Source organism: Phaenicophaeus curvirostris, chromosome 24, assembly GCF_032191515.1.
Source record: "Phaenicophaeus curvirostris isolate KB17595 chromosome 24, BPBGC_Pcur_1.0, whole genome shotgun sequence".
Classification (NCBI taxonomy): Eukaryota; Metazoa; Chordata; class Aves; order Cuculiformes; family Cuculidae; genus Phaenicophaeus; species Phaenicophaeus curvirostris.
In genome coordinates, this window is record NC_091415.1 from 5,824,546 (window position 1) to 5,848,207 (window position 23,662).

At 57.0% G+C, this 23,662-nt stretch overlaps 3 protein-coding genes across 3 annotated transcripts; all 3 read left to right on the plus strand.

The window, feature by feature from the left end:
- Positions 1-985: 985 nt before the first annotated feature.
- Positions 986-9,273, plus strand: AMPD2 (adenosine monophosphate deaminase 2). The gene is made up of 18 exons (XM_069875859.1): positions 986-1,082; positions 2,788-2,918; positions 3,443-3,573; positions 3,865-3,933; positions 4,541-4,652; positions 4,739-4,925; positions 5,030-5,171; positions 5,299-5,388; positions 5,639-5,768; positions 5,859-6,053; positions 6,235-6,366; positions 6,486-6,649; positions 6,780-6,906; positions 7,035-7,198; positions 7,289-7,409; positions 7,486-7,659; positions 7,895-8,005; positions 8,096-9,273. The coding sequence occupies exons 1-18, from the start codon at positions 1,019-1,021 to the stop codon at positions 8,309-8,311; spliced, it is 2,460 nt and encodes an 819-aa protein (XP_069731960.1). The 5' UTR covers positions 986-1,018; the 3' UTR covers positions 8,312-9,273.
- Positions 9,274-10,050: 777 nt separating this feature from the next.
- Positions 10,051-13,044, plus strand: LOC138730539 (glutathione S-transferase 2). Its single transcript, XM_069875822.1, has 8 exons — positions 10,051-10,178; positions 10,305-10,380; positions 10,780-10,844; positions 10,955-11,036; positions 11,115-11,215; positions 11,437-11,532; positions 11,601-11,711; positions 12,851-13,044. Exons 1-8 carry the CDS (start codon positions 10,143-10,145, stop codon positions 12,944-12,946), a joined length of 663 nt encoding a protein of 220 aa, XP_069731923.1. The 5' UTR covers positions 10,051-10,142; the 3' UTR covers positions 12,947-13,044.
- Positions 13,045-14,095: 1,051 nt separating this feature from the next.
- On the plus strand, positions 14,096-16,583 carry LOC138730541 (glutathione S-transferase 2-like). The gene is made up of 8 exons (XM_069875823.1): positions 14,096-14,244; positions 14,371-14,446; positions 14,841-14,905; positions 15,016-15,097; positions 15,176-15,276; positions 15,498-15,593; positions 15,658-15,768; positions 16,412-16,583. Exons 1-8 carry the CDS (start codon positions 14,209-14,211, stop codon positions 16,505-16,507), a joined length of 663 nt encoding a protein of 220 aa, XP_069731924.1. The 5' UTR covers positions 14,096-14,208; the 3' UTR covers positions 16,508-16,583.
- The last annotated feature ends 7,079 nt before the right edge of the window (positions 16,584-23,662 follow it).

The following is a 23,662-nucleotide window of genomic DNA, read 5'->3' on the forward strand; positions in this document are numbered from 1 at the left end:
TGGGTGGCGCAGAGCACCCGTCCTGGGGGGCGATGCCTGTGATGGGGGGGTCAGCACCCATCTTGGGGGGGTCGATGCCTGCAATAGGGGGTCCCGGCTGATTCTGGGGGGGGGCTCATCACCTGTCTTGGGGGGGCGATGCCTGGGGGGGGGTCAACACCCATCTTGGGGGGGTTGATGCCTGTGATGGGGGGGTGCCGGCTGACTCAGGGGGGGCTCAGCACCCATCTGGGGGGGGGCGATGCCTGTTGGGGGAGCTCAGCACCCGTCTTGGGGGTCGATGCCGGTGATGGGGGGGTCCCGGCTGACTCGGAGGGGGCTCAGCACCCATCTGGGGGGGGGGGCGATGCCTGTTGGGGGGGCTCAGCACCCATCTGGGGGGGGCGATGCCTGTTGGGGGGGTCAGCACCCATCTTAGGGGGTGATGCCTGCGATAGGGGGGTCCTGGCTGATTCGGGGGGGGCTCAGCACCCATCTTTGGGGGGGAAGTGTCTCGGGAGGTGCTCAGCACCCGTCTTGGGGGGTGATGCCTGTGATGGGGGCGTCCCGGCTGATTCTGGGGGGGCTCAGCACCCATCTTGGGGGGCGATGCCGGTGATGGGGGGGTCCCGGCTGACCCGTGGAGGGCTCAGCGCCCATCTGGGGGGGAGCGATGCCTGGAGGTGGGGGGGTCAGCACCCATCTTGGGGGGGCGATGCCTGGTGGGGGGGTGGTCAACACTCATCTTGGGGAGGTGATGACTGCGATGGGGTGGGGGTCCCGGCTCAGCACCCATCTTGGGGGGGGGGGGGGCGATGCGTGGGGGGGGCTCAGCACCTGTCTTGGGGGGGGCGATGACTGGGGTGGGGCCCCTCCCAGCGGCGCCGCTCCCCCCACCTCCTCCCTCCCTCCCTCCTCCTCCTCCTCCTCCTCGCCACATCCTCCTCCCGCCCCATCCTCTTCCTCGGCGCCGCTTCCGGCGGGGCTGCGGGGACTTTGGTCCAGCCCGGGTCCCGCAGCCAGCGCCCCCGCAGCTGCCATGGCCGCCCCGGCCAAGTGCCCCTTCAAGAAACGGGGCAGCCTGCAGGCGCCCCCCCCCGCAGGTGAGACACCCCCCCCCCCCCCTCCATCGCCCAGCCCCGGGGCGGCCCCCCCCATCACTGATCCCATCACTGCCCCCCCATCGCTGACACCCCCATCGCTGACACCCCCATTGCTGACCCCATCACTGCCCCCCCATCACTGATCCCCCATCGCTGTCCCCCCATTGCTGCCCCCCCATCGCTGGTACCCCTATCACTGCCCCCCCCATCGCGGCCCCCCCATCACTGATCCCCCATCACTAACCCCCCCATCACTGCCCCCCCATCGCTGACTCCCCATCGCTGCCCCCCCATCACTGACACCCCTATCACTGCCCCCCCCATCGCTGACTCCCCATTGCTGCCCCCCCATCACTGCCCCCCATCACTGACACCCCCATTGGTGACCCCATCACTTCCCTCCCCATTGATGACTCCCCATCGCTGCCCCCCGATCCCTGACACCCCCATTGCTGACCCCATCACTGCTCCCCCATCGCTGATCTCCCATCACTGCCCGCCATCGCTGCCCCCCCATTGCTGCTCCCCCATCCCTGACACCCCCATCGCTGCCCCCCCATCGCTGACCCCATCACTGACCCCCCCATCACTGACCCCATCGCTGATCCCCCATCACTGCCCCCCATCACTGCCCCCCCATCACTGACTCCATCGCTGCCCCCCATCGCTGATCCCCCATCACTGCCCCCCACCGTGGCCCCCCCATTGCTGACCCTCATCACTGCTCCCTCCATCGCCAATCCTCCCCACTACCCCCAACCCCTGCAGGTGATGCCCCCCCCATCACTGACCCGCCCCCCCGCCTTCCCAGCAGTGCAGACCACCATCATTGCCCCCCCCCACTGATCCTCCCCACTAACCTCCCCGAATCCCCGAGGTGAGGCCCCCCCGTCGCTATTTCCCCCCCCCAAACCCTCCCTCACCACTGCAGGTGATGCCCCCCCCTCACTGATCGCTTCCTCACTAATACTGCCTCCCCAGCAGGTGAGTCCCCCACTGTCACTGCCTCCCCATCACTGCCACCCCCCTACACCTAATCCCCCTTGTAAGTGACCCCCCCATCACTGACTGCCCCCCCTCACTGCCCCCCCTGTATCACTGATGCTCCCCCACTCCAGCAGGGTGCCCATAGCCCCTGTCCAGGCCCCCGAGGGGCAGTACTGCAGTCGGGGGGGGGTGCAACTGGGGTGGGGGGGCTGCCTTTTTTGGGGTGTGGGGAGGCTGAGGCAGGGGAGCGGCTCTCGCACAGAGGGTGGTGGGCAGCGAAGCCCTCCAATGCTGCTCGTGCCTCAGTTTCCCTACCCAGCCCTCAGTGCTGGGTGCTCCCCAGCCCCTCCTGTTCTGGTTTGGGTAATCTGGGGGGGGGGGGCTCTTACTGGTGGCCAAACTTTAACCAGTGGGGGCTGATTACCTGTGCCCCTCCTCCAGCCGGGTTTTGGTGGGGTTTAGCAATGTTGAGGGGGGTCCCTCTGATCCCAGAGGGGCAGGTCAGGCTCCCCCCACCGTGTCTCCTCCCTCTCCTGTGCTGTGCTATGAGTTTGGGGAGGGGCAGGCAGACCCCCCCACCAGCCAGTGGCTCCACAGCACAGGTGTGAGCTCAGGGGGCTGGGGGGGTGAGGGCAGTGGGGTTGGTTTTTTGAGGGAGTGCTTGAGAGGAGGGGGTGTGACGCCCTCCCTCAAGCTCAGCCCGTGCCCCTCCTTGCAGAGCTGCGGGGGGGGGCAACGGTGCGGCCCCTGCAGTCGGCGCGTTCGCTGCCTGGGACCCCGCACTGCCTGAAGCATTTCCCGGTGGACCTGCGCACATCCATGGACGGCAAATACAAGGAGATCGCTGAGGTGGGTTGGGTTGGAAGGGACCTCAAAGCCCACCCAGTTCCACCCCCTCCCCACCATGGGCAGGGACACCTCCCACTGGATCAGGGGCTCCAAGCCCCATCCAACCTGGCCTTGAACCCCTCCAGGGATGGGGCAGCCACCCCTGCTCTGGGCAACCTGAGCACCAGCCCTCGCATCATCTCCGTGGCCTCCTCTGACCCGTTCCAGCAGTTCCATCTCCTCCTTATGTTGGGGATACCAGAACTGGACACAGGGTCCTGTGTGCTGAGAGGAGACACCTCTGTGGGTGTCCCTTCCATCCTCTCCATCCCCGCCCCACCCCAAACCCTCCCCACACGTTTTGAAGGCTTCTCCCCCCAGCACAGCAGAGCTGCCTGCTCCCCTGCCTCAGTTTCCCCAGGTAGTGGTGGGTGCCCAACCACAGTGTGTGGCAGCGGGTGGTGGTGGGGCAGGGCTGGCACCGCTGTCGCAGGGAGCCGTTCCCCTGGCACCAGCGCAGCTCACGGCAGCGGTGCCCGGTGCAGGAGCTGTTTTGCCGCTCGCTGGCCGAGAGCGAGATGCGCACGGCGCCCTACGAGTTCCCAGAGGAGAGCCCCATCGAGCAGCTGGAGGAGCGGCGCCAGCGCCTCGAGCGCCAGATCAGCCAGGATGTCAAGTAAGCCTGGGGACAATCGTGTCCCCTCCTCATGGCATGGGGACGCGCCACCCCCGCCACGCTGCGTGCCCTGGGGGGGCTGTCGGTCCTCTGTGCCAGCTCTGTGTTCTCTCTCCCGTGGGTGTTGCGCTTGGTGTCCCCTTTTTAAGTTATTCTTTGTGTGGTTTTGGTTGTTTTTGGCATTAACGGGGTGTTTTCTCTCCTCGGTCCCTCTCTCCCCCCACCCTCCCCTCCTCATCCCGGCTGTGTCCTCCCCAACCCCTGGCCCTGTCGCTGCCTGCTTGTCCCCAGACTCGAGCCCGACATTTTGCTCAGAGCCAAACAGGACTTCTTGAAAATTGACAGTGCTGCGGACTTACAGTGAGTGTCCGTCCCCGTGCCACCGGCCGGGGACATGGGGGGACGTCAGGGACCACCCCAACCCCTCCGGCTCCCTTTGACCCGGCCTCCCCCAAACACTAGAGCTGAAAGGTCCCCACCCGGCTGCTCTCGCTGGCATTGAAGGGGTTAACACACCCAGGGGAGGGGTTTAGGGTTGGGGCTTTGGGGTGAGCTGGTGGCGGGGGGGCCCAGCACTGGCCCTGTCACCCCCAGGACCGGGAGGTCCCAGCCCCGCCAGTGACACGGGACCCCATCCTGACCCTGTCACTCCCGCCCAGGACGCGGGGTCTGATGCTGTGTTTCTCCCTCCCTCCTGTCTCCGCTTGGGAGTTGTCTCTGTCACGAGTTATTTCGTTCTCTGTCCTGCCCCCTACTTTTCGTTGTGCTCGTGTGGGGCTGGGAGATGTGTCAGGGGGGGCACAAGGCCACCACCAGTGGGGACGTGGGTGGGACCCAGCTGCCTGATGCTGGTGGTGGGAATGCCATCACCCTCCTGCCACCCTGGGGCTACTCCCAGGGGGACTCAGGGACACAGGGATGGGGACAGATGTGTCACTGTCTCACTGGCCACTGTCTGTACCCCCAGGCTCTTCAAGGAGCAGAGCGAGGACCTGGTGGACCATGTCCCCAAGGAGCGGGAGGTGCTGCTGGAGCGGGAGTTCCAGCGGGTCACCATCTCCGGGGAGGAGAAGTGCGGGGTGAGCCTCTCCCCACCACCCATCAGGGTCTTCAGGGTGTTCACTCCTACCTTGGAGTTGGTTTATTTTGGTGTCCCCCTTCCCAGGTGCCCTTCACGGACCTTCTGGATGCAGCCAAGAGTGTGGTGAAGGCGTTGTTCCTACGGGAGAAGTACATGGGGTTGTCACTGCAGAGCTTCTGTAAAACCACTGCCCGGTACCTGCAGGAGCTCTCTGAGAAGCCCCTAGAGACCCGTGGCTACGAGGAGGTGCCTGAGACCCCTGTGGCCGCTGGTGAGCACAGGGTGGTGGGCTCTTCAGGTTGGGATGGGGTGCTTGGAGGACTTTTGGGGAGTCATCTGATGATGATCTTCTCATTGGGTGTCTCCTGGCCGCAGATGCCCCTGTGCATCCCCCATTTGCGGAGCAGCACCCCTACGAGAAGTGGGACCCCAAGACCATGCCACCTGATCTGGGCTTTGGGCTGAAGATGGTGGGTGGCGTGGTGCACGTTTACACCAAGCAGGATGTCACCGACAAGTGAGTCATGAGGGCAGGCGTGATTGGTGTGATGAGTTTACTAGGGGGCTGCGGTGGGTGGCGTGGGGCACGGAAGGAGCCCACTGGGCCATGTCCCAGCATGGGACCCACTTCTGTCCCCCTGCAGGAGCACGGAGCTGGACCTGCCATACCCCGATCTGCAGGAGTTCATTGCCGACATGAATTTCCTCATGGCTTTGATCATCAATGGGCCCATGTAAGGAGAAAGGTCCCACCGGGGGGGTGTCCTGTGGGGGAAAGAAGCTTGGGGACAGCACCAAAGGACATGATGGTGGCCATGACACATGGTACTGCAGCTCCCATGTTCATACTCATCATCACTGTGCACGGGGAGGGGTCCAAGAGTCCAGAGCTGCGTCCCCTCATCCTCGTGGGCACCAGCCTTTCAGAGCTGGATGTTCTCCCTCCTCTCCCCCAAACTGACACCCCCTCCCTACCTTGGGCAGTAAATCCTTCTGCTACCGCCGGCTGCAGTACCTGAGCTCCAAGTTCCAGATGCACGTGCTGCTCAATGAGATGAAGGAGCTGGCGGCCCAGAAGAAGGTCCCCCACCGCGACTTCTACAACATCCGCAAGGTACCTGTGGGCTCGTGGAGATGGGGTCCTGGCTTGACTGGGGAGCACTTGGAGGCTGTCAGGGCTGAGCATCCACCTCTGACTATGCAGGTGGACACCCACATCCACGCCTCGTCCTGCATGAACCAGAAGCATCTCCTGCGCTTCATTAAGAGAGCCATGAAGAAGCACCTGGATGAAATTGTCCATGTGGAGAAGGGCAAGGAGCAGACGCTCAAGGAGGTCTTTGAGACAATGAACCTCACCGCCTATGACCTGAGTGTAGACACACTGGATGTCCATGCGGTATGGGGGACATCCCCAAATGCTGGGGATAAGCAGGGTCCTCAGCTCATCTCTGGCTGGGGTGGGGGAATCTTCAGGAATTGTTCCAGGGTGTGGTGGAGTGTGTCTGGGGCTCTGGATAGGGATGTTGTGGTAGCTCTGGGGTGATGAGGCGTCTCAGCTCACATCTATGTCCTGCCAGGACCGCAACACCTTCCACCGCTTTGACAAGTTCAACGCCAAGTACAACCCCATTGGTGAGTCCATCCTGCGGGAGATCTTCATCAAGACGGACAACCGCATCTCAGGGAAGTACTTTGCCCACATCATCAAGGTGAGCAGCCCCGGTGGATGACCCTCCACATCTTTCTCCAGTGCCGTGCCGATGGTGGCAGTGCTACCCATGTCCCCCTTCCCAGTGGCTGAGGGCTAACACTTGATCCTCCATGGCAGGAGGTGATGTCCGACCTGGAGGAGAGCAAGTACCAAAACGCTGAGCTGCGGCTCTCCATCTACGGCCGCTCTCGGGATGAGTGGGACAAGCTGGCCCGCTGGGCTGTCAACCACCGTGTCCACTCCAACAATGTCCGCTGGCTTGTGCAAGTGCCCCGGCTCTTGTGAGTAATGGAAGGGCAGACGTCCTAAACCAAGGCCATGTGCTTGGTGGGGCGACCAAGGATACCCCCTGATGGCTGGAGCGGAGTAGGGTTGGACACGTGTCTCTGAGTGGGGTCTGTCTCTCTGTAGCGATGTCTACCGAACAAAGAGACAGTTGGCCAACTTCCAGGAGATGCTGGAAAACATCTTCCTGCCCCTCTACGAGGCCACTATCCACCCTGCCCAACATCCGGAGCTGCACCTCTTCTTGGAACACGTGAGCACCACATCCTGCTCCTGGCAGGTGGTGGAGGATACCAGTGTCACCCGCAGTCCCCAGCTTGAGAGCTAGGGCAGATCTGGTGGAGGGGTGACCATCCCACCCCGGGGTTGTCTCTCCTGCAGGTGGATGGCTTCGACAGCGTGGATGACGAATCCAAACCAGAGCATCACATCTTCAACCTGGACAGCCCCTTGCCAGGCAACTGGGTGGAGGAGGACAATCCCCCCTACTCCTACTACCTGTACTACATGTATGCCAACATGACAGTGCTCAACCACCTCCGACGGTAAGGACACTTTAGGGTCCCTGGCGCCTCAGGGACTCCCTGGGAGTAATCTAGGGGGGTCAGATGATGATGTTTGGCCCCGTGTTGCAGGAAGCGAGGCTTCCACACCTTTGTCCTGCGCCCACACTGCGGTGAGGCCGGCCCCATCCATCACCTCGTCTCGGGCTTCATGGTCTCGGAGAACATCTCTCATGGTTTGCTGCTCCGCAAGGTGAGTGGGGATACGGGTCCCTGTGAGGGCTGGGAGTGTGGCTGGGACCCCCTCCTCACCATGTTGTCCCCCCCAGGCCCCTGTCCTGCAGTACCTCTACTACCTGGCACAGATTGGCATTGCCATGTCCCCGCTGAGCAACAACAGCCTCTTCCTCAGCTACCACCGCAACCCCCTGCCTGAGTACCTCTCCCGGGGGCTCATGGTCTCCCTCTCCACCGACGACCCCCTCCAGTTCCACTTCACCAAGGTAAGTGGGTATGTTGGGAGGTCAAGGACCACCAACCCCCCCAGAAACAGCTATGGGGTGACCACCAGCCAAGCCACAGGGATGGGATGGTGTTGGTGGTGGCCATGAGCAAGGCAATGCCAACAGGCTTAGGAGGATGCTGGTGGTCCAGAGACTGTTGGAGAAGCTGAGGAACCCCATCCTCTAAAGAGGGTTGCCCGTGAATGGGTGCTGAGGCTGTGTGTCCCCCCTCCAGGAGCCGCTGATGGAGGAGTACAGCATTGCCACCCAAGTCTGGAAGCTCAGCTCCTGCGACATGTGTGAACTGGCCCGCAACAGCGTCCTGATGAGTGGCTTCTCCCACAAGGTAATGTGGCTCCAGTCCCACCAGGGACCCTGAGCACTCTGTGGCGGGTGCAAGGCAGCTGTGGGACCTTCTCCTGGCTATTTTCCACAGGTGAAGAGCTACTGGCTGGGGCCCCACTACCTGAAGGAGGGTCCAGAGGGCAATGACATCCGTCGCACCAACGTCCCTGACATCCGTGTGAGCTACCGCTTCGAGACGCTGTGCCAGGAGCTGACCCTCATCACACAGGCAGTGCAGACTGAGGAGCTGGAGACCATCCAGGAGGAGGATGCGCTCACCATCACCTCCACCCTGGGCACACACTGACCCCCAGCTGGGCTCTTGCATCCAGCTCCCACTGGAACCCCTCTGTCTCCCTGCATCCCTCCAGGGCTTCACCACCGTCCCTCTCCTGCTACCTCCCACCCTGGGAAGGGGATGCTCCCCACTGCTGTCCCATGAGCCCCACCAGTGCCACCTTGCGGGGTCGGGGTTTGCTGAATTCTCTTCGTTTCTTGTTTTTGATTTTTTTGTCTGTCTTTGTTTTTGTTTTTTTTTATTTTAACTGGTGTCTCCCAGCTGGGTTGTCTTCTGTCAGGCTTGCAGGCATGGGGACAAGGCTCCAGGAGGTGACATGGGTGCGGGCACCACCAGGGGGTCCTGGTTTCACCTCCTGGGCTCAGGACATAGTGACAAGTTGGGGGACATCAGTGCTGGGCATGGGGACCTTCGGGGGACACCCAGCCCAGGAGCAGGGCCTGGGTCCTGATCCTCTTTAATTGCCTGTCCTTCTCTCCGTCCGCCTTCTCACCCCTTGGGGACATGGGGACAAGCCGGCAGCACCCCAGGGACCCAAACCCAGGCTGTCTGCACCCCCAGGCTCGTCTTGCTCCCTCCTGTGGGGATGCCGCATCGGTGGGCACCTGGTGGCCCAGGGGATGTGGGGTGCTGGCTGGAGGGGACAATATAAAGTGGAGGATGTTCCATCCTCCTCATCACTGCAGGCAGGAAGGCAGAGGAGCCAGGGTGATGCATGTCCCTGTCCCCACGCTCCCAGGAGCTGTTTGTGGCCCGGATCGGGCTGGATGAGGCTTCTCCCTTCCTGGTAGGGCATTACCCCATCCCCGTGCCCCCCCACATCTGAATCCTGCCTCCCCCTGCGCTCCAGAGCCGGCGGCTGCTGCTCCCAGGAAAATGGCGACGAAAAAAGAAAAAATAAAAAAAAAAGGGAAAAAAACCCCAACCAAGCATGAAAAAATAAAGTATTTAAGTAAAATACTTAAATTTGAGTGTGGTGGGGGGAATGTTTCACAGTGCCAGAGGGAAGCTGAGGCAGTGAGATGGGACCATGCAGGATCTGCTGTGGCACAGGGGGATCCTCCCATGGCTTTAGGGACAGGGGGGTCCCCAGAGTGATGGGGGTGCCAAGGCTGGATCCTGAGCAGTGGGTGGCCCCTGCTCTGGCATAGGGTGCTCCCCTTATGGCTTGACTTTGGTGATGGGGGGTCCTCTCAAGGTGATGGGGGTGCCAGGGACAGATTCTGAGCAATAAGGGGCTCTGCTCTGGCATAGAGTGTTTCCTGTCATGGCTTGGCTTTAGGGACAGGGGTGTCCCCAAAGTGATGGGGGTATTGAAGGCACGGGGAGCACGAGAGCGATTGTGGCGCATGGAGGAGTGTGCGGCACCACAGACGGGTCCTGTGACAGGGTGTGCACCCGCACGGCTTGTTTTTACGGACATGGGGATCCCCAAAGCAATGGGTGTGCTGGGGGGAGATCCAGAGCAATGGGTAGATCCTGCGGTGCCATAGGGTGCTCCCCTGTGGCTCAGCGCTGGGAACGGGGTCGGGGATCAGGGTCACTGGGATGCCAGGGCCAGATCCTGAGCAGTGGGTGGCCCTGCTGCACTGTAGGGTGCTCCCTCCATGGCTCAGCTTTGGGGACAGGATGGTTCCCAGGCTGATTGCGGTGCCAGGGCCGGATCCTACGGGGTGCGTGGCAGCCCTGTTGCGGCCCTGCGGCTGGCGGGACGCCCTGGCACCCTGCCTGCGCCCGGCCATGCCAGCAGGGAGGGGAAAGGGGAGGGTGCTGGGTGGGGTCTCAGCACCACCACTCGTGTTCCCGTCCGTGTCCCCGCAGAGCCACGGCTGGTGCCACCATGGTGCTCACGCTGGGCTACTGGGACATCCGAGGGGTGAGTGGGTGACAAAGGGGGCAGCAGTGGCTGGGGGGGTTGTGATCGGGGTGGAGGGTTCATGGGTGGGTGGAGAGCAGAGTGGGGGTCGGTGGGTGCTGAAAGGTGGGTGCTGTGTCCCTCCAGCTGGCCCATGCCATCCGCCTGCTGCTGGAGTACACGGAGACCCCCTACCAGGAGCGTCTGTACCGTCCCGGTCCTGGTGAGGGGGGCAAGCAGGGAACTCCCCCCCCCTCGGCTGCCCCTGAACCCCTTGTCCCCCTAATCCCCTGTTCCCGCATTCCCTGTTTGTGCTGCGTCAGAAAATAGCCAGGGGAAATGGGCTCCATGTTCCACAGCCTGGCTGCCTGCACCAACCCCACCTCCTGCCAGGTCTAGGGGGGCCCTTTGCCCCTCTGCCCCTCGCCCCTGCCCTGGACCTTGTCCCTTGATCTCTGTCCTCCCTTTTTTTTCCCTGGAGCAGGGCACATGGCTGCTCCTGGGGCAGAGTGGGGACACCAAGGCGCACTCCCTGCTCCCATGAGTTCGCTGTGGGTGGGATGAGTAGGGACTGGGGGCTGTGGGGGTGCCCCCACCCCCATTTCTTTTTCCCCCTTCCCAGCCCCAGACTTCGATCCGAGCGACTGGACCAATGAGAAGGAGAAACTAGGACTCGACTTCCCCAACGTAGGTGATGGATTGGGTATGGGGGTTGTGGGGAGGGGGCTGGGCGTCACTGGGACGGACACCCCCCCACGAGCTGATACCCCCACTGGTGTGTGTCCCCCCTCCCCCAGCTGCCCTATCTCATTGATGGCAACACCAAGCTGACGCAGAGCAACGCCATCCTGCGCTACATCGCCCGCAAGCACAAGATGTGTGAGTGTTTTGGGGGTCACAGCAACAGGGGCGGGGGGGTCCTGGGGTGGGGGTCGATAATGTCTCCGCTTCCTGCAGGTGGTGAGACCGAGGAGGAGATCCTGCGCGTGGACATGCTGGAGAATCAGCTCATGGATTTGCGGATGAACTTCGCCCGGCTATGCTACAACCCTGACTTTGTGAGTACCCCCATGGGGTCACAGCAGGACAGACACCCCCTTCCCCAGCGTCTTGTCCCCAACCCCGCTGGGGACATGGGGACATGGGGAGCAAGACCATGGTCAGCACAGGGGATGCACTGGGGGCACCCCGTGCCTGGCTGCAGCCAGGGGGTGATGGCCCTGGTTGGGGAGGGGCTGTAGAGGGGACAGCCCCCACAACAGCTCTGCCCCCCATGTAGGAGAAGCTGAAGCCGGCGTACCTGGAGCAGCTGCCCAGGAAGCTGCGGGAGCTGTCGCAGTTCCTGGGCTCCCGGCCGTGGTTTGCAGGGGAGAAGGTAAGTAGAGGTACTGGGGGTTTAGGGGGAACCCTGCGGGGGCTGACCCCCCTATCCACCTCTCCTAGATCACTTTTGTGGACTTTCTGGCGTATGACATACTGGACCAGCAACGCATGTTTGTGCCCGACTGCCCAGAGTTGAAGGGCAACCTGGATCGCTTCATGCAGCGGTTCGAGGTGAGTGGGGTGCCTGGGGACATCCCGGTGTCACCAGCCCTGTCCCCAAGGCCCTGCTGTCCCTGGCACCTTCCCCAGCATCCCTGACATCCCAATGTCCCTGTCCTCATCCCTGAGAGCCCAGTCTCCCGCTCCCCATTGCCAAGGGAAGTTGTGGCTGCCTCATTCCTGGAGGTGTTCAAGGCCAGGTTGGACGGGGCCTTAGGAAACCTGATCTAGTGGGACATGTCCTTGCCCATGGCAGGGGGGTTGGAACTAGATGATCTCTGAGGTCCCTTCCAACCCTAACTGTTCTATGATTCTATGATTCCATGATTCTATGATTCTACGATTCTATGAAATACCCTGATATGTCTGTCCTCATTCCTGAAACCTAGATGCCCCTGTCCCCATCCCCAACACCCCAATGTCCCCAAGCCTCATCCCTGACACCTTGGTGCCCCTATCCCCATCCTGACACCCCAGTGTCCCCACAGCCATCCTAATCCTTGAATCTCTGGTTTCTCCATCCACAAGACTCCAGTGTCCCTATATCCGACACCCTGATGTCCCCATCCCTGTTCCCAGCACCCTGGTGCCTCCGTCCCCATCCCTCATACCCTAGTTTCCCCATTTCCACTGCCATCCCCAAGACCTTGGTGTCTGTGTCCCTACCCCCAACACTCAAGTGCCTCTTTCCCCATCCCTGATACCCCAGTCTCCCCACTCCTGATACCATGGTGTCCTTGTCCCCATCCCTGACAACCTTGTGTCCCCAACTTTATTGCGTTCCTGACACCCTGTTGTCCTTGTCTCCATCCCTGACACCCTGGTGTCCCTGTCCCCTTCCCTGACACTACTATCTCCCCCTTCCTATCCCTGACATCCCAATATCCCTGTTCCCATCCCTGACACCCCAATGTCCCTGTCCCCATCCCTGACACCCCAATGTCCCTGTTCCCATCCCTGACTCCCTTGTGTTCTCAACTCCATTGCATTCCTGACACTCACTTGTCCCTGTCTCCATACCCGACACCATGGTGTCCCTGTCCCCCTCCCCAACACCCCAATATCCCTGTCCGCATTCCTGACACCGCAACAGCCCTGTCCCCATCCCTGGCACCCCAATGTCCCTGTCCTCATCCTGTCTCCTTCCTCAGGCGCTGGAGAAGATCTCTGCCTACATGAAGTCAGGGCGCTTCATGAAGACCCCCATTTTCTGGCGGACGGCAAAGTGGTGCAACACCAAGGATTGAGGGGGTGGCCTCCCCCCGCCTCCACTGCTGTGCCCCCCTCCTCACCTCCTACCCTCTTCCCTACAGAATAAATTGTCGGGGGGCTCCCCCTTTTCTGGCTGCCATGTGGGGTGCATTGAGCTGCTGTGGGAGTGCAGTGTGCTGGGAAGAGTGGGGGCCATGGGGACCCCCATTTTGTGTGAGTGACTCCTGGGGAGGGTAACAGGGGAGAGGGCTTTTAGCTACTATTTATTTATTGGGGCTATTTAGTTACTTGTGTATAATACTTAAATTTGGAGGGGTGGGGGGGGAGGGGGGGCAAGGGGATGAGGTTTTGCAGCCCCAGAGAGAAACAGGGAGTGAAAGGGTGGCCCCACAGGCCCAGCTGTGGCATAGGGTTCTGCCCCCATGGCTTAGCTTTGGGCACTGGGGGTCTCCAAAGTGATGGAGGTGTGGTGGCCGGATCCTGAGCAGTGGATGGCCCCGATGTGGTGTAGGGAGTTTCCCCCTATGGCTCGGCTTTAGGGACACAGGGTCCTCGGTGCAATGAGGGTGTCAGGGTCAGATCCTCAGCAGCGGGTGGCCCCAAAGATCACTGCTGTAGTGTAAGGTTGTTCCCCTCATGGTTTGGCCTTGGAGGTGGAAGGTGCCCGAAGTGCTGCAAGAGCCAGGGGCTACATCCTGAGTGGTGGTGGATCCCACAGATCCTGCTGTGGCACAGGGTGACTCTGCTGACTTGGCTTTAGGGACAAGGGATTCCCTAGAGTAATTGAGGTGCTGGGTTGGATCCTGAGCAGCAGGTGGTCCCTGTTGCGGTGTAGGGTGCCCCCCACCCCAGGCTTGGATTCAGAAGCAAGGGTCCCTTCAGTGTGATGGGGATGCTGGGACCAGATCCTGAGCAGTGGGTGGCCCCAAGCATTGCTGCTGCAGTGTAAGGTTGTTCCCCCCCATGACCTGGCTTTAGGGACAGGAGGGTCCCCACAGCAATGGGGTGCCAGGGCCAGATCCTGAGAAGCGGGTGGCCCTGCTGCAGTGTAGGGTGCTCCCTCCATGGCTCAGCTTTGGGGACAGGATGGTTCCCAGGCTGATTGCGGTGCCAGGGCCGGATCCTGCGGGGTGCGTGGCAGCCCCGTTGTGGCCCCGCGGCTGGCGGGACGCCCTGGCACCCTGCCTGCGCCCGGCCATGCCAGCAGGGAGGGGAAAGGGGAGGGTGCTGGGTGGGGTCTCAGCACCACCACTCGTGTTCCCGTCCGTGTCCCCGCAGAGCCACGGCTGGTGCCACCATGGTGCTCACGCTGGGCTACTGGGACATCCGAGGGGTGAGTGGGTGACAAGGGGGGCAGCAGTGGCTGGGGGGAGTGTGATCGGGGTGGAGGGTTCATGGGTGGGTGGAGAGCAGAGTGGGGGTCGGTGGGTGCTGAAAGGTGGGTGCTGTGTCCCTCCAGCTGGCCCATGCCATCCGCCTGCTGCTGGAGTACACGGAGACCCCCTACCAGGAGCGTCTGTACCGTCCCGGTCCTGGTGAGGGGGGCAAGCAGGGAACTCCCCCCCCCTCGGCTGCCCCTGAACCCCTTGTCCCCCTAATCCCCTGTTCCCCCATTCCCTGTTTGTGCTGCGTCAGAAAATAGCCAGGGGAAATAGGCTCCATGTTCCACAGCCTGGCTGCCTGCACTGCCCCCACCTCCTGCCAGGTCTGGAGAGGCCCCCAGCCCCTCTACAACTCCCTACCCCAGACCTTGTCTCTTGCTCCCTGTCCTCCCTTATCTGCCCTGGGATGGGGCACAGGCATGTGGCTGCTCCTGGAGCAGAGTGGGGACACCTAGGCACACCCCCTGCACCCGTGAGTTTGGGTGGGATGAATAGGGATTGGGGGATCTGGGGGAGCCCCCTTCCCCCCAGTTTCCCATCCCCCCAGCCCCAGACTTCGATCGAAGCGACTGGACCAATGAGAAGGAGAAACTAGGACTCGACTTCCCCAACGTAGGTGATGGATTGGGTATGGGGGTTGTGGGGAGGGGGCTGGGTGTCACTGGGACGGACACCCCCCCACGAGCTGATACCCCCACTGGTGTGTGTCCCCCCTCCCCCAGCTGCCCTATCTCATTGATGGCAACACCAAGCTGACGCAGAGCAACGCCATCCTGCGCTACATCGCCCGCAAGCACAAGATGTGTGAGTGTTTTGGGGGTCACAGCACCAGGGGCGGGGGGGTCCTGGGGTGGGTGTCGATAATGTCTCCGCTTCCTGCAGGTGGTGAGACCGAGGAAGAGATCCTGCGCGTGGACGTGCTGCTAAACCACATAGTGGATTTGTGCGACAGCTTCGCCCAACTGTGCTACAACCCCGACTTTGTGAGTACCCCCATGGGGTCACAGCGGGACGGACACTCCCTTCCCTGGCACCTTGTCCTCAATCCCACTGGGGACATGGGGACATGGGGAATGAGACCATGGTCAGCACAGGGGATGCACTGGGGGCACCCCGTGCCTGGCTGCAGCCAGGGGGTGATGGCCCTGGTTGGGGAGGGGCTGTAGGGGGGACAGCCCCCACAAGAGCTCTGCCCCCCATGTAGGAGAAGCTGAAGCCGGCGTACCTGGAGCAGCTGCCCAGGAAGCTGCGGGAGCTGTCGCGGTTCCTGGGCTCCCGGCCGTGGTTTGCAGGGGAGAAGGTAAGTAGGGGTGCTGGGGGTTTAGGGGGAACCCTGCGGGGGCTGACCCCCTATTCCCCCCTAGCTCACATTCGTGGACTTCCTGGCATATGACTTTCTTGACATGCAACGGATTTTTGTGCCTGAGTGCCCCGAACTGCAGGGTAACCTGGGCCACTTTGTGCAGCACTTTGAGGTGAACGGGATACCTGGGGACACCTTGGTGTCCACATCCCTTTCCCCAGCATCCCAGTGTCTCTGGCCCCATCCCTGGTACCCTGGTCACCTCATCCTCATTCTTGAATTCCTGGTTTCCCCATCCCAAATACCCCAGTGTCCCTGCCCCCAGCACACCAGTGTCCCTGTCCCAGTCCTGGAATCCCTGGTGTCCCCATCCTTATCCATGATTCCCCAGTATCTCTGTCCCCAGCACCCCAGTGTCTGTGGCCCGATCATGGAATCCCTGGTGTACCCATCCCTATCCTGTCCCTGACACCCCGATGTCCCTGAACCCATCCTCAACACCCTAGTGGCCTTGCCCCCATCACTATACACCCCAGGATCCCTGTCTCTGTCCCCCTTCCTGCCACCTGAGTGTCTCTGTCCCCATCCCTTACACTCTGGTGTCCCTGTTCCCATGTCCAACACCTCTGTTTCCTTTCACCATCCCTGATACCCCAATCACCCTATCCCCAACACTCTAGTCACCCCATCCTTGAAACCCTAATATTCCCTCCCTGACATTCCAATATTCCTGTCCTTCTCCCTGACACCCCAATGTCCCTGTCCCCACTCCTGACAGCCCATGGTGCCTGTCCCAATCCCGTCTCCTCCTTCAGGCACTGGAGAAGATCTCTGCCTACATGAAGTCTGGGCGCTTCATCAAGACCCCCATTTTCTCTTGGACGGCGATCTGGGGCAACACCAAGGAGTGAGGGGGTGTCCGCCCCGTGCCCCTCACTGTCCCCTAGCCCTGCAGAATAAATCTGGGGGGCTTTCCCTTTTCTGGAAGCCATGTGGGGTGCATTGAGCCACTGTGGGAGCCTGAGGTGCTGGGAAGGCTGGGGGCCATGGGGACCCCCATTTTATGGGGGTGGCTCCTTGGGGGGGATAACAGGGGAGGGGGCTTTTGGGCATTCCCCCAGGATCCTCCAGGATAAGCTGCCCCCCTCCCTGCCCCTGGAGACTGTGGGGGCCAAGGGGGCAGATGGGGTTATGAGACCCGCCCATGCCACTTGGGGGGGGTGAAAGGGGGGACCCCCATGCAGATTGAGTGGGAGTCACAGAGGGAGCTGTGTCCCTCATGGTTAGGGGGTCTCTTTGCAGGCTGGGGGCCCCTCATACAGTCTGGGCGGCTGCAAGGGAGAACCCACCCCCCCAGATAAAGGGGGTCACATAAAGACTGGGGGGTGCAACGGAGGCCCCATGATCCCCATGACAAGAAGACTCCCCCCACCCCCGCCACGGAGACTGAGGGGTCCAAGTGTAAAGAGTAACAGAAAGTAATTTGCTGATCAAGCCAACTTAATGAGCAGCGGCCTTTCTGTTTCAAAGCACAGGAGCATCTTGTTTGGTAAGAAAGACAAAGCCACAATGCTATCTTAATTAAAAGCTAAAGGTTACCATGACAATATACATTTTGTATATAGGTAGTATCTACTGAATTTTACAACTAAGCCTTTTGAAACCTCCTGAAACGAGCATCAAAAGCAACAAATCACCTCGGGCCCCAGCAGAGGAGATTAGCCAGCTCAAAGAATGGGGCCTTGTGCAAGTCAAGAACAAGTTGCCCAGAGATGAAAAGGAAGGGAGGAAGAGAGAGAGTTAGCAGCTACTTGACAAAGCACATGACTGCAACCTTGAAGATTGCTGAACTAAGACAACTCAGTAAATTTAGCTGATTTATTACCTGACCGTATGGAAACCGCTTGTACTGGGAAGGAACCAAGAGAACCAACATCTTCAAAGATGTTGAAACAAACTCAGGGGGGGATAAAAGGGGTGGCTCAGCATACCTGACTTGGCGAGCCTTGGTGGAGCTGCGACTCCCCAGCTGCCCAGTGCTGCTTTTGCTTTCCTATCTAAATAAATAGTAAACTGATCCACGTTTGGACTTTGTGTTGCTAACACAATTATAACAATTTGGTGCCGTGACTCGGATCCAGACAGTTGACCTGAATTTTCCAAACTGAGATAGGAAAGCAAAAATAAAAAAAAAGAAAGAAGAAATACTGCAGTTCCCCATTATTTTTGTGCACGAAGAGCCAAGCGAAGACTCGAAGAAGACTAAAGTGGATATCGCTTGGTCGAGCCAGGCGAAGACTCGAAGAAGAGTAAAGTGGATACCGCTTGGTCGAGCCAGGCGAAGACTTGAAAAAGAGTAAGTGGATACCGCCTGGTTGAACCAGGTGAAGACCCAGGATAGGGTAAGTATATTTGGATAGTGCTTGGTCGGGGATTTTGGGTACCCGGAGTGCAAGTGAGTGAGACGTCCAATGGACTTAGGAGTCCACCGGACGAAGTGAGTGTGGACCTCCAAATAGTGCGGTTCCCATTGTTCGTGAGGACGGGGGCCACGAACTGAGGGAAGTGAGAGGATTGTGTGTGAGAAGGCACTTTCGGAAGATGGGCCAGAAGAAGAGTAAAGCCTCTGGTTCCATGCAGGAGCAAAGGGGAGGGGGTGGGCTCCCTGATACACCCCTAGACAGCCCATTAGGATTAATGATTAAACATTGGGATAGTTTCCCCTCTTGAAGAGGGAAGTCCAAAGAGAAAATGATTCATTATTGTATGGAAGTATGGGGAGGTAAGCAGATAAGAACAGGCTTATATTGGCCAATTTATGGATCCTTTGAGGATTGGATATGTCAGCAATTAAATATATATGTTAACAGCAACAACCCTTTAATGAAGAGGAGAGTGAATATGCCTTTTTATGGATCTTGAGTACAACTCAGACAGCAAATTTGTTCTCATTAAAAGAGAAAAGGAAATGGGGCGCTTATCAAAAGACCCACTAGGGGTCGCTGAACGTTTTGACCAATTTCTCGGTCCCAATATTTACGCCTGGGATGAGATGAGAGTCCATCTTAAAGATTTTGTTTACTAACGAAGAGCGGGGAATGATCAGAACGGCAGGTATGAGGCACTGGGACCAGAGACACCAACACGGTCCTGCTGGAGATATTAAATGGCCCCCCCGGCAACAGAATGTTTCTATTGCCACAAAAAGGACACCTGCAGAAAAATTGTCTTAAGAGGCTGCAGGATGAGGAAATCTTTAAAGAAGATTAGAGGGGTCAGGAGCTCTATTTGCTGGGGACTAGTTTCAGAGCCCTTGATAAAATTGAAATTGGGTCCTCAGCATGAGGTGTTCGAGTTCCAAGCAATAGTGGCCACAGCATTATTAGTAGAAGAAGTCGGAAAAGTCACCCTGGGGGGTGAATTGAAGGTGTATACACCCCATAACATACGCAGAGTACTACAACAACGAGCCGATAAATGGCTTACTGACAGCCGACTGTTAAAATATGAAGGGATTTTGATCAATTCCCCTAAACTAGAGATAGAGACCACCTCTATCCAGAACCCAGCTCAATATCTCTATGGGGAACCCAGAGAAGATTTAACACATGATTGCCTCCAGGTAATAAACCTACAGACTAAAATAAGGGAGGATTTGGAAGAAGAAGAATTAAATGAAGGAGAAAAATTATTTGTAGACGGCTCCTCAAGGGTAATTGAGGGACAAAGGAAATGAGGGTATGCTATTATAGACAGGCATACCTTTCAGATAAAAGAATCGGGGCCACTAGACAGAACTTGGTCCGCACAGGCATGTGAATTATATGCCTTGTTGAGAGCTTTAAAGCTAATAGGAAACAAGATTGGAACTATATACACAGATTCAAAATATACCTTTGGGGTTGGTACATACTTTTGGGAAAATCTGGGAAGAGAGGGGTGTGATTAACACCCAGGGAAAAGGACTAGTTCATGAAAAACTGATTTTAGAGGTTTTAAAAGCATTAAGGAACCCCCTCAAGATAGCAGTAGTCCATGTAAAAGGACACCAAAGGGGATTAAGCCCTACCGTCAGGGGAAATAACTTAGCAGACGTAGAAGCTAAATGGGCTGCACTATTAGTGGTACAGACACAAACTGTAAGAGAAGAACCTGAGAAGCTAAGAGTAGGTAAGACATTTACTCTCCAGGAACTACAGAAATTGAAACTAATTGGGGCCAAAAGAAATGGTGATAAATGGCTATTACCTGACGGCCGAGAGGTCCTTCCAAAAGGACTAGCAAGAGGAATATTACATAAACTACATCTTAAAACTCATTGGGGAGTCCAAGCCTTGGTAGATCAATTTGAAACACATTATACTTGTATCAGACTATACGGTGTGGCTAAAAAGATTTTAGAAGGATGCCTAACGTGTCATAAAGTAAATAAACGACAACTCAGAGAGAAAATTCAAGGAGGGCGTGAATTGGCTAAAAGGCCCTTTGAAAAAAAAATAGATTTTACTGAACTACCAAAGGTCGGGAGATACCAGTATTTATTAGTTCTGGTGGATCACCTTACTTATTTTGTGGAAGCCTTCCCCGTAATTAGGGCTACGGCAAAAACAGTGATTAAAATACTCCTTGAAGAACTTATTCCTAGATATGGAACCATTGCTGTTGACTCAGATCAAGGTCCGCATTCTATTTCCAAAATAATAAAAGAAAAAACCGAATTATTCGGCACGAAATGGGAATACCACACACCCTGGCATCCACAAAGTTCTGGAAAAGTAGAAAGGATGAATGAAGAAATTAAAAAGCATTTAACTAAATTAATGGTAGAGACAAAAATGAGTTGGATTAAGTGCTTACCACTAGCCTTACTCCATATTAGAACTCAACCAAGAACTGATACTTGTATATCCCCTTTTGAGATGTTATATGGAATGTCTTATGACTTTGGAATGTAAATAGAACATCCGAAAGTTGAAGATAAAATTTTAACAGAATATATTTTAGAACTTTCAGAAAGAAGACATGAGCTTAGAAGAAAGGGTCTGGTAGTACAGAGACCCCTCTTTGGACATTTCCATACACTGAATAAAGCCTGGAGATCAGGTTTTAATTAAAACTTGGAAAGAAACCTCTATAACGCCTCGCTGGGAAGGGCCTTTCATTGTTTTACTCACTACAGATACCGCTGTACGGACTGCAGAAAAAGGATGGACACATGCCAGTAGAGTCAAGGGACCCGTGCACCCAGAAAAATGGACTGTGACATCCAAACCAGGGGACCTTCGATTAAAGATAAGGAGGAATCAAAATACCGACGAATGAGTCACCCCAGGAGGAAGTAAGACGCGACCTAAATCGGTGGTTCCAAGTATCCCCCAATATCCCTTACAAAAGGTATATTTCGCACCTTGGAGAAGGGAAAGAATACCTGATCAATCAGGAGGGACCAGATTATATAAACTCACAAGAACTTTGCAAATTTTTCTTTTTGTTGTGAACTAGAAGTTGAAACACTTAGAACTCCTAGGACTGAGAATTTGTTTGGAATATCGTGCCTGAAACACCCCCTAATTTTCCCTGAAGGTTACCTGCTGCCGTCGAGAAGATAATATTATCCCATTGCTCTCTGCAAAAGAGTAGATGAGGAAGACGGAGGGGTATCATACAGTGGGAACATGACTTTATTGATAACCCTGGTTGTCATGGCCTGTATGGTGACAGTGGACTTATCACAAGACCACTACCGCCACCAACCTTTTGAGTGGACCCTGGCAAGATGGGGGGATGGAAATGTAATTAGGAAAATAACAACGCCCAGAGCCCCAAGCTTTACAGCCTCTCTTTGTGAACTAGCGCCTATAAGCCCCTGTTTGAATCAAAAAGCTCATTACTTTTGCCCGAGTTCCAACCCAGAGAAGGGATATTGTAATAATCTCGGGCATTATTATTGTGCCTACTGGGGATGTGAGACCATAGCCTCATGGTCTTCAAAGAATGAAGACAAATTTCTAAGGGTCGGGTGGGGTCCATATGGCTGCACCATCCCCAAACACGATCCGATCAACGGTGGAATAATAAGAAGCAGTAACTGTGCGCATCTGTTCCTTAACATAACTAACCCTAACGATTCAGGCTGGCTTATGGGAAGGACATGGGGAGTGAGATATTGGGAACCCGGGACAGACAGAGGGGGTTTGATACTCATCCAAAAGAGTCCAATAATTCCCCAGCCACCACCAGTAGGGCCAAATCGAATTATCGCAAAGGAAAAGAAAAAGAAAAAGAAGCAACAGACTAACACTGCCACAGATATGAACCCAACAATTACTAGACAGGAGAGTTTTACTACCCTGGCACCTCTAAGGAAGAGAAGGATTAGAGAAAAGAAAACGAGAACGAGAAGCCCAAGCTTCCTGGTATGAATCTTGGTTTAATCAATCACCGTGGTTAACTACCTTGATTTCTACCTTGGCAGGACCTCTCGTCATGTTGCTATTGGCTCTCACCTTTGGGCCTTGTGTTATTAATAAACTTGTAACCTTTGTTAAAAGCAGGTTGGAAAAGGTACAGTTAATGGTGATGAAGCAGTTGGAACTCGAGATGAAAATTTTACCCAGCGAAGATCATGAACTGGCTGCCGCTTGTGAAGTGCTATCCAGGTTTGATCAGCAAATTACGGGTAAATAAAAGAAAAGGGGGGATTGTAATGAATCATAGAATCATAGAATCACCAGGTTGGAAAAGACCCACAGAAAGTAACTTGCTGATCAAGCCAACTAAATGAGCAGCGGCCTTTCTGTTTCAAAGCACGGGAGCATCTTGTTTGGTAAGAAAGACAAGCCACAATGCTATCTTAATTAAAAGCTAAAGGTTACCATGACAATATACGTTTTGTATATAGGTAGTATCTACTGAATTTTACAACTAAGCCTTTTGAAACCTCCTGAAACGAGCATCAAAAGCAACAAATCACCTCGGGCCCCAGCAGAGGAGATTAGCCAGCTCAAAGAATGGGGCCTTGTGCAAGTCAAGAACAAGTTGCCCAGAAATGAAAAGGAAGGGAGGAAGAGAGGGAGTTAGCAGCTGCTTGACAAAGCACAGGACTGCAACCTTGAAGATTACTGAACTAAGACAACTCAGTAAATTTAGCTGATTTATTACCTGACCGTATGGAAACTGCTTGTACTGGGAAGGAACCAAGGGGGCGTCTTCAAAGATGTTGAAACGAACTCAGGGGGGGATAAAAGGGGTGGCTCAGCTTACCTGACTTGGCGAGCCTTGGTGGAGCTGCGACTCCCCAGCTGCCCAGCGCTGCTTTTGCTTTCCTAGCTAAATAAATAGTAAATTGATCCACGTTTGGACTTTGTGTTGTTAACACAATTATAACACAAGGAGGGGTTCATGCCCTTTCCAGGACTAGGGGACCCCCAGTGCAGATTTGGGGGGGGGGGGGGTGTGTGTTTGTGTGTGTGAATGTGTGAAGGGAGGACCTATGCAATCCCCCAGGATAAGGAGACAGGGGGAGATCTGCTGGAGGGCAGGGAGGCTCTTCAAAGGGCTCTGAACAGGCTGGATCCATGGGCTGAGACCAACAGCATGAGGTTTAACAAGGCCAAATGCCGGGTCCTGCACTTGGGGCACAACAACTCTGAGCAGCTCCAGACTAGGAGAAGTCTGGCTGGAAACTGCCTGGAGGAGAGGGACCTGGGGGTGTTGGTTGACAGCGACTGACCATGAGCCAGCAGGGGCCCAGGTGGCCAAGAAGGCCAATGGCATCTTGGCTTGGATCAGACACGGCGTGGCCAGCAGGGCCAGGGAGGTTCTTCTCCCTCTGGACTCGGCACTGGTGAGACCAAACCTCGAATCCTGTGTTCAGTTGTGCGCTCCTCACCACAAGAAGGATGTTGAGGCTCTGGAGCGAGTCCAGAGAAGAGCAACAAAGCTGGGGAAGGGGCTGGAGAACAGGCCTGATGAGGAATGGCTGAGAGAGCTGGTGGTGTTTAGCCTGGAGGAGGCTGAGGGGAGACCTCATTGCTCTCTCCAACTCCCTGAAAGGAGGTTGTGGA